The sequence below is a fragment of the Fukomys damarensis genome, unplaced genomic scaffold (assembly GCF_012274545.1).
Source record: "Fukomys damarensis isolate Sample0158 unplaced genomic scaffold, DMR_v1.0_HiC HiC_scaffold_33, whole genome shotgun sequence".
Lineage (NCBI taxonomy): Eukaryota > Metazoa > Chordata > Mammalia > Rodentia > Bathyergidae > Fukomys > Fukomys damarensis.
Window position 1 is genome coordinate 39,127,834 of NW_022900945.1, and position 16,994 is coordinate 39,144,827.

Consider the following 16,994-nt stretch of genomic DNA (forward strand, 5'->3'; position numbering starts at 1 on the left):
CATCACATCAAGAAAGGCCATGTTTAGAAACTTGGAATTCTTAAATAAAAACATCTTAGAGTGCCAATGAAAGAAAAGATAAATGTAAACATTTTGCAGCCTTGACTATAGATTATGCCTTTAAATTGCTTTCAAATGACTGATACGTTTACATATAAAGCATAGAACGTCAGTGAAGTTGTTTTGCTTTCCCTCCCCTCTCAACCAACTTTTATTCAATTTGAAACAATTCACTTAAGGGAAATATTGCATTTTCCTGTTTTCTCTTATAGTGAGCATTGCCTTCATCATAGAGTTAAAAATTCATGTCTAATTTGATTTAATTGGCAGGACTATTAAACAAGGGAAGTGCTACCTGCAGGGATCCATCAGCCTGTTGAGAAAGCCCAGAGATGCTTTCATACTTGAAAACATTTGATGCCAGTTGGAGACCTTGTAAAAGTTGTTATCCATAAAGCATCTAAATATTTTTGTTCAGTATTGATTTATTTATTGTAAAACCTGGATCGTGAGGAAAATAACAAGGTTAATCATGTTCCCACACAAGGGTTATTAATAATCTTGTTCATACTATCCAGAGAGCTGCTGTGTATGCTTGCTTTATTTTTTCCCTTTGCCTTAATACTTCTAAATCCCCCAAATAAAAGTTTCATTTGAATTGCCCTTTAACTAATTAGGTTTTATATAATGAGGAAAAATATTATCAGGCTAGTGTAGCGATATGGCAAATTGCATGGTGTGTTACATTAATTTTGAACTGTTTGCTGATGTTCTAGAAGGAAAGCTAAGGTCCCAGGTGAAATGCCTTTGGGACTATTATATCATGTATCCAGTATCCTCATCACAGATCCATTTCATATTTATGCAACTAGCATTTCACATTCATAAAACCTTTGTGGTTATCCTAAAATTGAATGAACATTAGGACATAGCTGACTATTCGATCCTGAAGAATAAATCAAATATTCCAATAAAGGAAAAGAAGAGAAACTCTTACTTTTAAAAAAGTCTGAGAAGTTTACTAATCCATATTGACTCATCTTAAGCAGATTGACTTTTTCATGTATTAACCTTTCTCCAGGCAAATTTAGAATGTAAAGCAAGCCCCTGTTTTAAGTGTGAGCTGATATCTCTACCTTTGCTAGGTATCTTTATAGGATAAAGAAATTTCCAATTTAAACAAAGATATGTCTACAGAATTTAATTTTACAAAGAGTGAATCTGAGGCTCAGAGTAGCCAAGTAACCTGCCCAAAGTTAAATAGCCAGGAATGCCTATTGGACTTTAAAGTCTACATACAATATTATACCAAGTGGAAAAAATCAGAAAAGAATTCAAGGTTTACTCAATGCTACCCCAGACTCTTTCTAATGTACCACAGTACACCTTAGGAGACCTGTTTATTTCTGAATTTACCCACTCTCATGAAGGGAATCATACAGTCCTGGATAAAAGCAGAAGTTCATTTTCTGATACTTCACTTTGATGTGAACAGGAGCACTTACAAACATGGTGTCTCAGAACAGAGAATGGAGGACTGTGACCCTTCCTCCATAGAGAAAGGTCCTTCCTGTACCACAAAATATCCTAAATATACTGAGGAGGAGAAAAATGTGTGTAGAGGTCAGATGTGGAACACGAAATAGTTTAGGACGTTTTCTTTGCCAGTTGCACAGCATGTTTATAAAGTGAACCAATTTTTTTCTCTATTGAAATAGTTCTTATATCAAAACAAAATTCTACATGCCATGTAAAGATAGATCTTCCATTATCACATTTAAATCATTTTCCCCATCAGTGTAATGATGCTTTGTTTCTAAGAGCAGATTTCTAGGTGTGAAGATGGTAAGAATACCTGCAAAGCTCTAGGGATTTCTCCTGAGGAGCTTCAAGGTTTCTTTTAGATTCTTTAATAATGATATATGAAGATTCCCTGAGGAACAATAGCAGTGACTGTATGAACCCATAGGGACCTTATGACTTTATCTTCACCTGATATTCTCTTCATGTGCCTGGGAGGATGACGTTTTACAAAGGCTCCATAACATCCTATTCGCATGGCTTTTCGTGTCACAGTGCCATATTTTAGAACCCCCCAAAATATGTAGGCTTTCATGTTCTTAACAACTGTAAGAGCTACTCATCCAACCCCATTATTTCACAGATAAAACAATTAAGGATCCATAGTATTCAAAGCTTCAGGACAAAAGTCAAGAACTCGGGTCAGTGTCCAATTTTTGACTAGGATTTTTTACATTCTTCCATGACATTAACATTCGCCTCCTCATTTATTTAAATTAATAAAGTATGAGACAATAAACAGGAGACTGTACTAGGAAGAAATAAATAAAATTTTCCTTTGATGGTAAACTTTGGTCACATTTTACTCTGTCCTTAAAGGCTGTCCATAAAGTGAATTGAAGAAAAAGAAACAAAAAACTTCCTTCCAAAACCTCACTTTTTTTTTTTTTTATACCAGAGATCAAACTCAGGACTTCGCTCTTGCAAGACAGACACTGAGCTAAATCCCCAACCTACTCACTTCTTTTTTTACATAATGGAATCTCAGTTGTTCTAATTCATGAAAGTGGATTTCAACTAAATTGTATAACAATCCTCTAAGTAATTCTTAACAAATTTTTAAAAATTGAGAAAATCTACATATTTGATTCATTTTCTAAGCTAATATGCTTCTAAACTGAAAGAAATTTGAAATTTAACATTTTCATATTGCTAATGGTCAAAAGGCATATATTTCTTAGAGTACGGAAAATAATTTCTATTGCTTTCTGAACAATAGTATTAACTGATATAGCCCCTAGGATTGGATTATTCTCTAAAAATTAAGCTAAATCTTACATTAATTTTACTCACATAGGTGATCACTTGCTTTGGGAACAATTAAAATTGAAAACAAGAAAAGAAAGAGCTCATTATTTTCCCTGCTTCGAGTCAGTAAAAGTTATTTAAACTACAGTAATCTGATTTTATTATAACAACAACCATAAGTAGACTAAGAGCTAGTATTTATTAATGTTCATTGCAATATCAAGAAAATATTAATACATTCAGCTTTCATAAGAAACAGTAACCAGGAGTGTTATTATCTCCATTTTACTGATGAGAAAGCTTAGAAAATGTACCTAAGTAGTACATTTCGAGTTCTGGCCTGTGCTCCATTTATATGAGCCATATTTTAAATAAATTTCCCTAAACAGCTATTTTCCAGGCTTACCATGGTTATAATTTAAAAATTCAAAGTAGCAGTAGAATAATAAGAACTGCAAGACCTTTCAGATGTTGTGTTTATTTTTAAAGAAGATGGCTGTAAATTCTGTGATTATCACCTCTCTAATCCAAAAACTCTTTGAAATCCAGTTCGTGGACTTGATGAGGAGATTATGGAAACAAATTCAGTCCCTTTTCCCAGATGGAGCCAATACCCTTAAGGAGGAAATAATCAAAGATTATTTCTAAATGATTGTCCATCCACGATTTTATGGTGACCCTTCCCTCGTGCCAGGAACATTTTCTCAATGCCAGTTTAGGTTCACTATGACAATCAAAAGGTCCACGACGAGGGTACTCAGCCGTGATTTTCCCTTCACACAGGGAACTCTTCACATGCTAGATTCTCCAAAATTCAGGAGTACATGTCATCCCCACAGGCTTCATCCCTCCATGAACAACAGTACAATGCTGCCGAGCTGCAAGGGAATCACCAGAGTAATGGAACTTGGAAAGGAGAGAAATCTCTTCTCCAGCATCTTTATCTCATAGATAAGGAAACTGGAGTCCAGAGAAATTAACAACCAGATAGTTCCTAAATGGCGGAGCTGGGAGCAAGCTTCTCATCTTATAATTCGTAGTACCATCTGCCCCGTGACAAATCACCACTCTGAGACCTTATGTTGACCCAGGGATTTTCCCTAGTTGATTTGTGAAGAAAATGAAATTACTAAATTTGCAACAACTCACCCAAAGGGGCAATACAGATATTTTTGATGTATTATCATTTTCTCCTATTTGCAATTTATAACCACTTGAAACAAGTAGCTCAATAGCTAAGGGTTCTCAGAGGCTTCATCTAAAGCAAAGACTTTCATTGGCTTTGTAGATGATAAGATAGAATTTGTCTCAATTATACTATTAGTATGGCCTCTAACATGCCTAATTTACTTCGGGGAATTAAATGTTTTTAGTAACACTTGCCAAATATTTATTTCACATCAGGATCTTAGAGTAGCAAATATAACCAGGGAGTAACAGGCTAATTTTAATTTGTTTTCTTATTTGATCTTATAAAACAATAATTTTTAAATTTAAGATGAGATATCAAATTAAAATTTCAGATATTAAAATGTATATGTATATCAGCTGACAGTTATACATTTAGGGGTTTAGGAGCCACAAACATCAACAGCCATATCTTTTAGGTCAACGTTTTTCCTTCCAAGGAAAACACATAGCATATAAAATTGTGCCCACTGCAGAGATAGATAGATAGATAGATAGATAGATAGATAGATAGATAGGTCAGGATTTTTCACATGATAGTTGTTTAGTTGTTGGTGGACCTGAGTTTTAAGTGCTTAGGAAGATTAAGCATACGATAATGAAAATTATTTCGAAAAAAAATCTAATTATATTCTCAGACATGAACAACGATTTGCCTGCCCAAAAAGCTGTGTTAGCTGTGCAAAAACAGAAGAAAATTATATTATTGGTAGGGAACAGATTAGAATAGAGCATCTATATTGAACATTCTGTACAGGTCATGTAATCTTAATAATTCAAAAGTAGGATAACCTATATTACTTTTTAAAAATACATATAAAATTATCAGCATCCTGAGAAAAATTATAAAACATTAACAAAAAGCTATACTAAAATATAGTCATAAATATAGTTAATTTACTGGAATATGGAATAAAGTAATTTATAGAGTTAATTTTTAGAACTCAGTTCTAAATTATTATATTATTATCTTTGTTTAAATTTCTTGGCAAAGCTTATTAATAAACTAATAAATCATATTATTATTTTCATTTTATCCAGGCAAACAAGTCACTGAATTCTTAGAATTAAACTTATCAACTATCACCTCCACTTAGTACCTGTATTTATTTGCCTCTACTACAGAAAAACACGGAGAGAACTATTTCACCAAACTGAGACTGTCATAATTTAATGGAATAATATAAATCAACATATGTTTACATAAAATCTCACCAATGATTTGAAACCCTTTCCAAAAAAATTATTTCCTTCAAAATACAAATTTTTGGTTTTTCAAGCTGATCATCACAGACCTCTAATAGGCTTGTTCTGGTAATTCAGTGTCATCAGGAAAAGGTTCAAGTGAAAAGCAACATTCCATCAATAAGCTGGATATTTTGTCTATGTGTAGTAAAATATTTATGTATTTAATAACACCCAGATATATATGGGAAAACTATTACATTTTTTTCTGTTTGTTTTGGCAGATATTACAGTATAAGTACTAACATTTTCTTTGCCTTTGTGTACCCATGTATCAAATCAGAAAAAAACAGAGCAATAGCTTTGTTTGAGATCAGATTTTCTGGCAAATACATTAAAACTAGAATAATAGTCTTAAGTTTTATGTCCGGCAATAATGTTATTTTCTGTAATCTAATGATGGAAGAAACAATCTGATAATACCTGTTTACAGTAGCCTCACCACTTGATATCAATTTCTCAATTATGAAGCTTTTTTCAAGGCTTTGCCCTTCTTCAAAGGGACCCAGTATAATTAGCAATATCTGAAATGGACACTAGCAGCATTAGAAGTCCACATACCAATGAGAGACTTGGAGCACTAACAGCAAAGTGCTGCAGGAGCACTGCAGGAGCACAGAGTCAAGTCCTTGTGGACTTTGGCGGTCCTCAAAGATAACAAACGAGATATGGTTCAGACTTGCACTCAACAGACAGTAGGGTTTGCTTTAATGGTCATGACCAGTACAACTTAATAAACAGCAAATCCTACCTAGGTGCCCTGCCTTCTGTAGTTGGGCTTTTCCTTCAATGGGTGGGTTCAAGACAAAACTATTAATCCTTAAACAAAATCCTTTGCATGATTTCTGGATGGAAACAGTAACTCTAGAAATCTGCTTTAAGGTGAAAAGTATCATGAAGTATATGCACAACCACATGCTCCAACCCTAGATATGATTGGAAGCGCCTTGTACTGTTCTGAACCCAGAAACACCAGTAATCTCTTTCCTTCTTGCAGAAGTTGCACGTATAAAAATAGGAAATGGATCCACTTAATTTCAGAGATAATGGCTCACACTTAAAACATGCCCTCAAAGCATATTTCCTGAAAGACTAATGCAACCAGTTCATATCTGTAAATATAAATTGAGTAGAATGGAATCTTCAAGTGAGAAATTATTTCCTTAGTGTTATCTTCCAGTTTCAGGCACCAGCTTTACATATCAGTTTGGATTGCTGAAGTCCCTGTTTGGTTATTTGTATAAGAACACTCTACCTTATTTTAAAAGTAAACGTATAACTTTGTTAGGGAAGTGGCTATATATTTAATGTCCATTCAATGTTTTGGGAATCATCAATTGCTTGCTCTTGTTCGGTATGGGAGTCATGTTTTGTTTAAGTGCCTCACAGCCAAGTTGAAAAGCAGATGCGTGGTTTGTGTCTTTGTCCATATAATTAATTTTTTGTTTAGACTAAATGACATTATAGCTGAAAATAACATTCCCTGATTTTTCCTGGTGCATGCAGATCCTCCAAAGTTTAATAGGATATGGCCGAATATTTCTTCCCTTGAGGTTTCTAACCCAAAACAAGGTAGGAGCATGTAAAATTCCTACTGATATAAAATCCCACATGTTCCGGGGAAAATCCCATATACAATTTTTTAACACCAAATAAGAACATTATCATGAATGCCATGCCTTTGAAAGAATCATAATTCAAATCATTTTCTTTCTAACATGACGATTTTCCCAGAAATATTGAAGTGAAAGATGAAGAAAAACAACAAAAATGAAATGGTGAAGAAGTTATAAGCCATTGACTAAATTAACATGAATTTCAGTCAATCTTAAGAGAAGCCCAGAGTTCTGTTGCCATCACGGGGCGGAGGAGTGTAAATAAGTCTTAAAATTTTTGAATGGCAGAGGTGTCCTTCTGGTATCTCTCTTTAACTTTTCTTTAGGAAACCAACTGGCATCTCAGTTATAGTGAAGGTCTGGATAAACAGATAAAGACAAAGTTGTGACACCCAATAGATCTGTTTTCTTCCACCCCCCACACACACACGCACGCTCACACACAATAAATTTTCTTCTTGGTTGGGACTTTCTCCTTCATCCCTTATTCAATTGACATTCATGTCTACCAGCATTAACAGCAACCTGTTTTCTGTCTGTCTTTAGAGCACTAATTATTTTCTAATCTCTGACATCAAAGGAGAGGAAGGAAGGCAAGAAGGAAGGAAGGAAGATGAAGGGAGGGGAGAGGGAGGGAACAGACAAACACTAGTATGATTATATTGTAAAAAATATAGGACAATAAACTTCAAAAGCCTCAGAGAAATATTAAATTCACTTAACATCTATCATCTGTATGTCTGCATATATAAATAGCTCAGTTTAATATAAACTGTATTATTTTGCCTTCTTCTTTCTCGAAAATTTTTGACCTCTACCTTTCTTAGTTACATACAGGATGCTCTTTTAGACTCTGATGAATACAGATGGTGGAGGAAATGAGCAAAAGAAGGAACCAGGAAATAACTGCTAAGCAAAACAAAATATATTAGCAACTTGTTGAGGAGTCAAATTGGAAAGATTGCATTTTCAGTCCTTGGTCAGAGTGATGAAATTGAGACTGTCCTAGATACATATATTACCAGCAAATAGAATTATCTTAATCATTTGCTCCAAATGAGTTTTTTTCAAGTGTCAGCATACATATGTGGAGGAAGAAATACACATCAAGCTCACCTCTATTAGTGTAATTCTATGAAGACTCAAGGCAAGTTTACTGGCTTTATTCCTCAGCAAATTCAAGGAGAGCATCTTTGGTGACATGTCACTCACTATTTCCATTGAATTTCATAGCTCAACAAGTTATACAAGACACAACTTTAGACTTAGCACTTGTTGGCAGTGAGTATTGAGCCGAACAAGATTATGCATTGTTCAAAACCCGAAACAAACACATTTAATTATTTTGCTGTGGTTTTCTGTGAGTGTCACACAAAGCTCTCAGAAATATTGTTAGATATATGCCAGTTGCACCTTTTCAGAATGTAGATAATGAGCTCAAATAAATCTGTTTAAGAAGCAGCATAGTTGAATAAAATGCTTGAACCTGAAACTTTAGTAAAAGGAGCACCTTTGTAGAATAAGCCAGTTTTGTGGAGCAGTAATTTGTCTTGCCAACGTCTGCAGGAAGCACCAGCCCCTACTCTGTTTTTGTTATTTTCACAAGGAAGACTTAACGAATAATTGGAAGGGAAATGACAGGCAACCCTAAAAAACAAAACCCTGCCATTAACAAACTCATTGCATCATAAATGTAATAAACACTGAAAAAGATCTGATTTTTTAAAGGTACTCATGTTTAAGGCCCAAATGCTTCTGAAAGCTTGACATCATGACTAAGTTCTGTGATTTTTAATCATTTTGACAAGCTTAGAATGACATGGTAAATTGGGGCAATGATATTTCTAATCCACAACATAACTCTAAGTTTAAAAGAGAAAATCAGGGGCTTCTGATATCTACATTTTTATGGGAAAAATGTTTGTTTAACTGGATTCTTTTATTTAAATGGAAATTCCTTTTGGCTCTGAAAATAAGGCTTCTAAACTTTTTTATTGACAATGTTGAACACTTTTAGACAAAAAGAAGCCTTCCTTTGAATTGAAAAAAACTCCCAGGAACAACAAACACAGACAGTACCTTCTTTAGGGCTAGTTTTGAGTGGGTTGGTAACAGTATTACACTTTGAACATTTCACTGTTGTTTCTAATTTGCTGTTATTCTTTTAAACCTATCCAGTTGCTCCCAAATTAGCTTTGTCAACAGTTTCTTCTGTTCAAGTTGCAAACCACAAGAGAGGTAGGAATTCTTGGATTCATACAGTGATTCCATGGTGTTATGTGTTGTGAAATCTTACACTGTATGAATCTGGAATATCTGTGAAGTGTACCCATCAGCTTATCGTTGAGGCATGTTGAGTGATACTAATCGGTGCATCAACTAGTACTGAGAATGTCATCTGTAAGAAATATGCTTCACTCTGACATTTGACTGCAATTTAAAATGCTGCAACATTTGTTTTCTGAAAGATTAACATGTGGCTAAGAATTATAACTGCTTAGGATCCTGTTTAGACCATGTATGTGAGAGCAGCAACACTGATACTCACTTGCATTGAAAATAAGGGAACTCACTTACGGTGAGTTTTGAGGATGCTTTTCATGAGCACAGAATGGTGGGTTCCAACTTAGTGCCCATTTGACTTTGTTTCACGTGAAACACCTTGGAATTCATATTGTTTTGAATGAATTTGGAAAATACTAGTAAAGATCTGTGCTGGGTTAAGTGTTCATGGTAACCCAAAAAATAATATTAATATTACTTTCCTTAAATGAAAGCAAATAGTACCTCATCTGTGACTCATGAATGGCCCATTCCAGCTAGCATCTATCATTCACAGAATGAAGATTTTTCAGGAAACATGAAGAGCCTGTTTTTATTTTACCATTTTCCCTTAAATGTCCCATGTAACAGGTGTGTCTTGTTTTCCACCCTTGACTGTTGAATATATGTCATTTTTGTTGTGATTTGGGGATTTTTGTTTGTTTTTCCATGAAATATGTCCGCCAGAAAATAATTTTTATTAACAAAATCAGCATATAATTTGAACCACTTAATGAAATGACCATAACATCTTCCTTTATTGAATGTAGTCCTTTTCCCAGTTTTAGTCAATGTTAAATTTGTCCTTCTGTGCCATGTAGAAAAAGGGAAGAAATAAGTCAGGAGTCAAGGGGAAAGGAAACTGATAGCATTTAGACCACGTCTAAACTTGCCTCAAAATGCACTCTGAACTATAGAACATTGAAGATGTGTATCCAGTACCCATCCAATTTTGATGGGTATCCAAATAGATTTGAAATATAGGGAAATGTATTACAAATAGAGCTACCACAGATTCAGAGGGTAGCAAGTTGATTTCGGCATGTAATGTATGTAATAGGCACTAAAGCCACAGTAGGAATGCAATTCCTCACCCATGATTAAAAATAAAAAAATCTATAGAATGAAACCAAAGAGGTGAATGAGAAAGGAGACAAAAAGAAGTTGCATAAAGTTTACCTCTTTATGTCAAGTCGGTATGCTGGATGCACAAGAGCCTTTTGTCTGGAGTTGGATACTGTATTGTTGAATCTCTAGTATTTGGAGGACACAGTGTTAATGAGGCCCAAATATATCCTGGAGGTTGGAAGAAGCTACCTAATGCAACAGATTTATTTTAAAATTCTGTGTAGAAGAGCTTCTGCGGCTACAAAGGGGTACAAAACAGATAGGAAAAGGAACAGAGATTTCTAGATCTTCTTCAGGCCCACCCCTGAGGGAGGCTTCAGGCCACAGAGGAAATATCATGCTGTTAATACAGTGAAAGAAAAATACTCAAGAGGTTCTAATTCCTTTGCCTTCTATTAAATCTCTTCCCAAATCCTTTCTTTTTGAATGACAAAATGAGTTTTCATCAGCTCTGAATTTGAATAAGCTTTCCTCATTTAGAAAAAAAATCTACCTGTGCCACAGTCAGAATATTTTATGTTATGTTCACTTAAATAATGGAATAATGGAATTACAAGCAACAGGAGAACAGTACAAAGAAGACACAAAAGGGAAATTTAATACCTTTTCTTCCTGACATTCTTTTGCTTCAATTCTCTTTGTCTCCAAATTTGTTTTCCAGTGACTCTTCCCTACCCAAGTTTTCCCAACCAGCCTCTCAGAAGGAACCTTCTAAACCTCAGAGAGTTGTGGGCTTTTGCTAATCTGGAAAATCAACCTTGAACTCTCCCGCTTCTGAAATGTCTTTAGCCTTTATTGCTGTATATAGTACTCAGTACTTCATTATTATATTTGACTTATATAATGTGAGAGGTGATACATATATATATTTCCTGTTTTGGATGTGGGATTTGCCTCCCAGGGGAAATTTGACAAAATCTGGGGGCAAGTTTCATGGTCACAGGTTGAGGTTTGCTACTACTTCTGGTGGGTCAGGCCAGGAATGTTTGTGAATATCATACAAAGTGCAGGACAGTCCCAACCAAAAAAGAAGCATTTGACCCTATATTTCAATTTTGTTGAAGTTGAGAAACCCTGCATAAGGCTACAGGAATGGACCTCGTTCATTTTGTCTCCTGGTACATGATGCCTGGTACAGGAACATCTCGATAAATGTGTCCCCAATGCTTGCCTTGCCATATCATGTGTATGTACATTGAAGACCCTGCTTAGTTTTGTTTATACAACATTAATACTGGACTGAAATAGATGTAGATATAGATATAGATATAGATATAGATATAGGTATGTATTTCTACAATGAAATTTGAGGTTGAAAACTTTACAAACCACAGCAAATTTCAGTAATCTGCTTTTACTGCCTAAATTGGTCTCTTCATAGATTCACACTCAACTCCCAGGTAATATAACCACTAACTTAGTTATATCTTATTGTGTGACTTATTTTTCTAAACTCTTTAATGTAGAGAATATAGCCAGGCTCTCTTAAAGGATTTGAAGGGTGGAGGAATAAATTTAAATAAAATTTCTTCTGTGTCTTCCTCTGCCACCGAGGAGGATGCTTTAAAATCATCCTTCATTCATTTAGTCAGTCATTCAACAATACTTTCTGAGTGATAACTGTGTGCCAAGGGATGCTTAGAGCTCTGTAGTTATGTCTGTCAACAAAATAAATGTTGCCTACACTCATGTATTTACATGTGGAACATAGGAGGAAATTTTTTTTAAAAATATGTTGCAGATGTTATACTCTATTTAAAAGTGTTAAACGGGTTCAGGAAAGTGGAAGGTGAGGGTGTTTGGTTGAGAGGTTGTTATTTCAGATAAAGTGGTCAGAAAATTTTCTTTACACAAAGACCCAATTAAAAAAGTGAGAGAACAAGTACTGAGCAATGTTTTTCCTTGTGGGGAGTGGTCTGTGGAGGAGTATTCTGGAAGCAGTATCTGCCGAGGCCCTGAGAAGTGTTTGACACTTTTGGAAAGCAACAAGGAGTAAATGGGGTGGACCATGATAGTAAGGAAACCCCAGGGAAGCTAAGAGCCAGAGCACTTGGGAAGGCATGACCTCCTCTTTCTCTTGACTGAGACTGGAACCCATTTGGATTGTGAGCAGTCAAGTTTCATGACCTAATCTGAGTTTTGCAGGGTCACTCTGACCATTGGGTGAAGGCGAGACTGTCACAAGAGCGGAAGCCCAGAGAGTAGTTTGGGGATGATGGCCATAACCCAGGTGGTGATGCTGCAGCCGGTGAGAACTAGTCAGATTTGACATGAATTTAAAACCACAGCCAAGAGGATCTGCCCCTGGATTGGTTATCGGGAGTGGAGAAAGGGAATGGTGTGTGGAGAATAACTCTGCCCAGCTGAGCTAAGCAGTTAGAGAAATGAAGTTATTCCTGAGATGAGTCCCCCTGGTGGGCAGCAGGTTAGGAATATAGGCCAGGAACTCAGTTTTGAACATCCTAGAGTTGAGATCTTTACTCGGTGTTCAAGTCGAGACACCAAGAAGGCACCTGAATGTAGCATATGAGACTGAATGTTGTCTCAGTAACTAACTGAGACATTGATTCAAGATAAAAATAACCATTTTTTAATGATCCACATGTAGATAGTTTTTAAAGTCATGGTCCTAGGTAAAAACATGTAGGTTAAGCCTCAAGAACACAGAGGTCCCAGGATTAAACCCTGAGCCAAGAAGATAACACAAAAAAGCAAAGGAGGTTTAAAAATCAAACAGTGAGGGCACCCCTGAAGTTAATGACCATGAACTTGAAGGGAGACTCATTTCAAAATTGTTGGAGGAAAAACCCTAGCCTCATTTAACTGCTGGCATGTAAACCTGACAGGATCAAGTTTTCCCAGGAAACTATGATTAGGGATAGGACGGCAACAATTGTATAGAAGGAAATACAATGATTATAAAGATGGAGCATAGATTCTGTACTTTACAAGAAGAGAAAGGAAGACAGTAGTTCAGTGAACTGAAGAATTATTAAACTGTTAATGTCATCTTTTGAGTATCTAAACATGTAATGCAACTGAAACTATATTATTAGTGATCACTAATAGGTTCTGTGTCTGAGCGAAGACTAGGTATTGAAGAATGTTAAATTAACAAGATGCTAGAAAATAATACAGGAGCATAATAATTATATTTGAAACACTTAGTATTTATATAATGTTCTCATGCTTTCCAAATCACTTTAAAAAATGTTTTTCTCATTTAATACTATCAAATATATCATGACCAGAGAAGACAGCTTAATCAAAGTCTCAGAAAGATCTTAAGATTTTAAAAGAATCAAGTTATTATTAACCCATCTCATATATTATGGAACATTTTATTTTTTATTTATTTATTTTTATTTCTTTGGTACCAGGGATTGAACTTGGGACTTTGTGTTTGTAAGGCAGGTGGTGGCACCACTGAGCTAAATCCCTGGCCCTGGAACATTTTAAATATCTGCTTATTTTAAGAAATAGGTTTATAAGACTGTGTGGTTAGTTGAACATAGTTTCACACATAATTATTTAACCTTTCTTATCAAAAGTTATAAATTGATTTTTAAATGAGACAAAGAAGTAGTAAGGTCATCACAGAAATGTATATCACTCATTAAATTCAGATATTGGTAAGCAACGGTGTTACATTTGACACGATGATGGTGATTTATGAAATAGATAACAAAATACTGAACTTGGATTTTGTTTGTCAGTGCTGAAATCAAACCCAGAGCCTTGCTCATGCTAGGCAAGCCCTCTATCACTGAGGAATATCCTTGTCTCTGAATTTGAGTATCTCACAGATACATTTTTTCTTGATAGTGTTGTTGCAGAAAGCCAAGCGTGAGTTATAGCTATGGAGCAGATCCCGTAGAAGCCCTTAAATACTTCCCAAAGGAATTATATTATGAAAATCCTCGTATCTCACTCTCCACATTTCCCTAGTTTCGTACCTTGGCACATTCATTTCTTTCAACAGAAATGATAATTTCCCCTTTTAAAACAAAACAAGGGCCGGGGATTTAGCTTAGCGGTTCCGCCGTCTGCCTTGCAAGCGCAAGGACCCGAATTCGATCCCCAGTACCAAAAAAATAAAATAAAATAAAAAATAAAACAAAACAAAAAGTTTACCTCACTCAGTGTGCAAGTTCTACTGGACATTTTTACTCATCCCCCTCAAGTTAAATTAATTTCATCTTCCACATTTGTGTCACTATTTTAATATTTTAATAGTACAAACTATTTTAAGTCCTAGTTTTCTGAGTATGTGTTTGTCTTACCCATTAATTAAGCTCCTGGGTAGTTCCAGAAAGACCTAAAATGAATACTTGCCCATAAAAGATGCTTTTGAAAAAAAGCTGTATTAACTAAATTGAGTGCTCCAAGATCTATCCTAGGATGTGGCTCCTGAAGAAAACCAACCAGGGGCCTCTCCCCAGGGACAAGGACGGAGGCCCTGTGAATATGCTGACATTGTTCTCTCCCAAGGAATCACTCAGGTAGTGCCAAAGAAGTCCTTAGGAAGCATTAGGTTTGAAACCTGCACCCAGTGCTCCAGGGAGGCTTCGAGCCAGCTCGTTTCAAAGTCTCAGCCAAGAAAAGCTCTAGAAGCCTTTCTTGTATCCTAGGGAATCAGAGATGCCAGTATGAACAGGGTGTAACTCAGGCATGGATCCTGAATTGGGTGAAAGCTTGTTTCTAAGGTAATTTACTACCGTAATCTGTGACTATTTTATCGGTGGTGTTATTATTTGCTTGGCATGCCTTAATGACTGGATTGAGTTTCTTACCCCATCTCCTGCATTGAAGTCCAAAGCCTCCTTCGCCTTACATTCTCCTCCACTCTCTAGCTCTTCTCTACCCCACCCCCAACCCTACTTCCTGCTCATATGTAGAGCAGACCTCATATAGAAGCAGTGGCTTGTCCTCAGGATCCCCCCATCCTCTTGCTTCCTTTTTAAGCAACTGTATTTGGTGCACTTCACCATCCGCACCGCGCTCCTCTGCTCTTCTCCACGTCAGATTTCATTCCCTCAGGACCATGACCTTAGCAATCTGTTCAAGTAACCAGCTCTCTAATAGATGAATCCATACTGTTCTAATAAGTGGTACTATATTCCTAAGAAGAATTCTTAGCGCTAGTCACCTTTTCTTATTCTTTTTTATCTGCTAACACCAGTCTTTACTGTGATTATAAAAACTTGGTATTCTTAAAATTTATATGTAAGCCAAGGAGTAATTCAGCATCCAGCATGGTTTCTAGTACATAACAGAGATAACAAAATGCTGAATGAATGGATGAATGAATGGGTTCAAATGTTGACTGTTTGGCTTTTTCGCAGAATAAAATAAAAGCTAGATACTAATCAGAAGAACATTTACAGCTAACACAATTTGGTTGTTCTTCCTTATAAATTTCTAACTCAGCCTATCCCCATATTTTGGCATGATGCAACAGATTTCCTGCCTCACTGTTCCTTACTTTTTTCTATTGGTTTGATAATTATTTCTTTGGCATTTCTGTTTAAAAAATATATTGAATTAGATTAACAACTTCTTTCTTTGGTTGAGCTGCTAGAGAGGAGATCTAGTCACCCTCCATTCTCCCAGCTGCATCATACTATTCTTCATCCCCCTGTCTGATTCTTACCACCGTCACTACTAAACCCCAGAGGCATCTCTCACATTTCAGAAAGAAAACGGAAGAGAAATCGGGAGGTGTAGTAGCCGCCTTACCCCTTTTGTAGCCTGAAATTTAAAAGAAAAAGGAAATCTTAAGTGTACTTTTTTCATATAAATAATCTGTCCATTGTTGTCTCTTACACATTTGACCTGAAGAAAGGCATAAGAAAGCCATCTTCTCCTCTTAGCAGTGGGGAAAAACAAAATAAAGCATTGTGTAGTCACTGGGGAAAATCGAGATATAGAATTGTGATTGTCTGGATCCCTATTAAATTTGCCACGATTTCTATGAAATCTTGACTGAGTTACTGTCTTGCATAAACAATAGTGAGACAAAGGTACCATGGGAGAGTGGCAGATTCAGACCCTCAATGCTCATATGCTTCGCTCCCCTTTTTAAAGACTGCAAATATGACGAGAAAAGGGAGAAATGTGCAAAACAGTAAAGTTTTCCTTGTGCAAAAATTAGACTTTTGCATCAATGGAAACCAAGCTTTCTCAAATTTTAAAAGGTGTACACCTGCAAATGCTTCTGTTCATCTTGTCTGCCAAAAATTAACAATCTTCAGTCATGTTCTGAATGTCCGACCTTTGTATCCTGCTTGAAACAGATGCCACTTCCATGCCAGTCGCAGCCAACTGTTGCCGCCATGTGTCATGCTGATTCACATATATGTGATGCCATTCCACCTTTTCTCCATTCCTCGTTTTATCCAAGCATGTAGTGTGCTATTACTCTGCTGCTGTATACACTTTGTATACATTTCTGTTCTTCCTTGCAAGACTGTGAATGCTTCGGCCACTCCAATCGATGCAGTTATATCGATCTGCTAAATACAGTCATTTGCGTGAGCTGTAAACACAACACTAGAGGGCAGCACTGTGAGTTATGCAGGCTGGGCTACTTCAGAAATGCTTCTGCACAACTGGACGATGAGAATGTATGCATAGGTCAGTTCCATTATAATTTCAGCTTTTGTT

At 36.0% G+C, this 16,994-nt stretch overlaps 1 protein-coding gene across 1 annotated transcript in view; it reads left to right on the top strand.

Annotated features, from left to right (window-relative positions):
- The window catches only part of Ntng1 (netrin G1), a 329,941-nt gene that overhangs the window by 266,532 nt on the left and 46,415 nt on the right, over positions 1-16,994 (top strand). Inside the window, exons 6-8 of the mRNA XM_033758073.1 lie at positions 6,769-6,834; positions 9,057-9,116; positions 16,797-16,964. Of these exons, the coding sequence (XP_033613964.1) occupies positions 6,769-6,834; positions 9,057-9,116; positions 16,797-16,964 (294 nt within the window). The remainder of the gene's footprint in view (positions 1-6,768; positions 6,835-9,056; positions 9,117-16,796; positions 16,965-16,994) is intronic.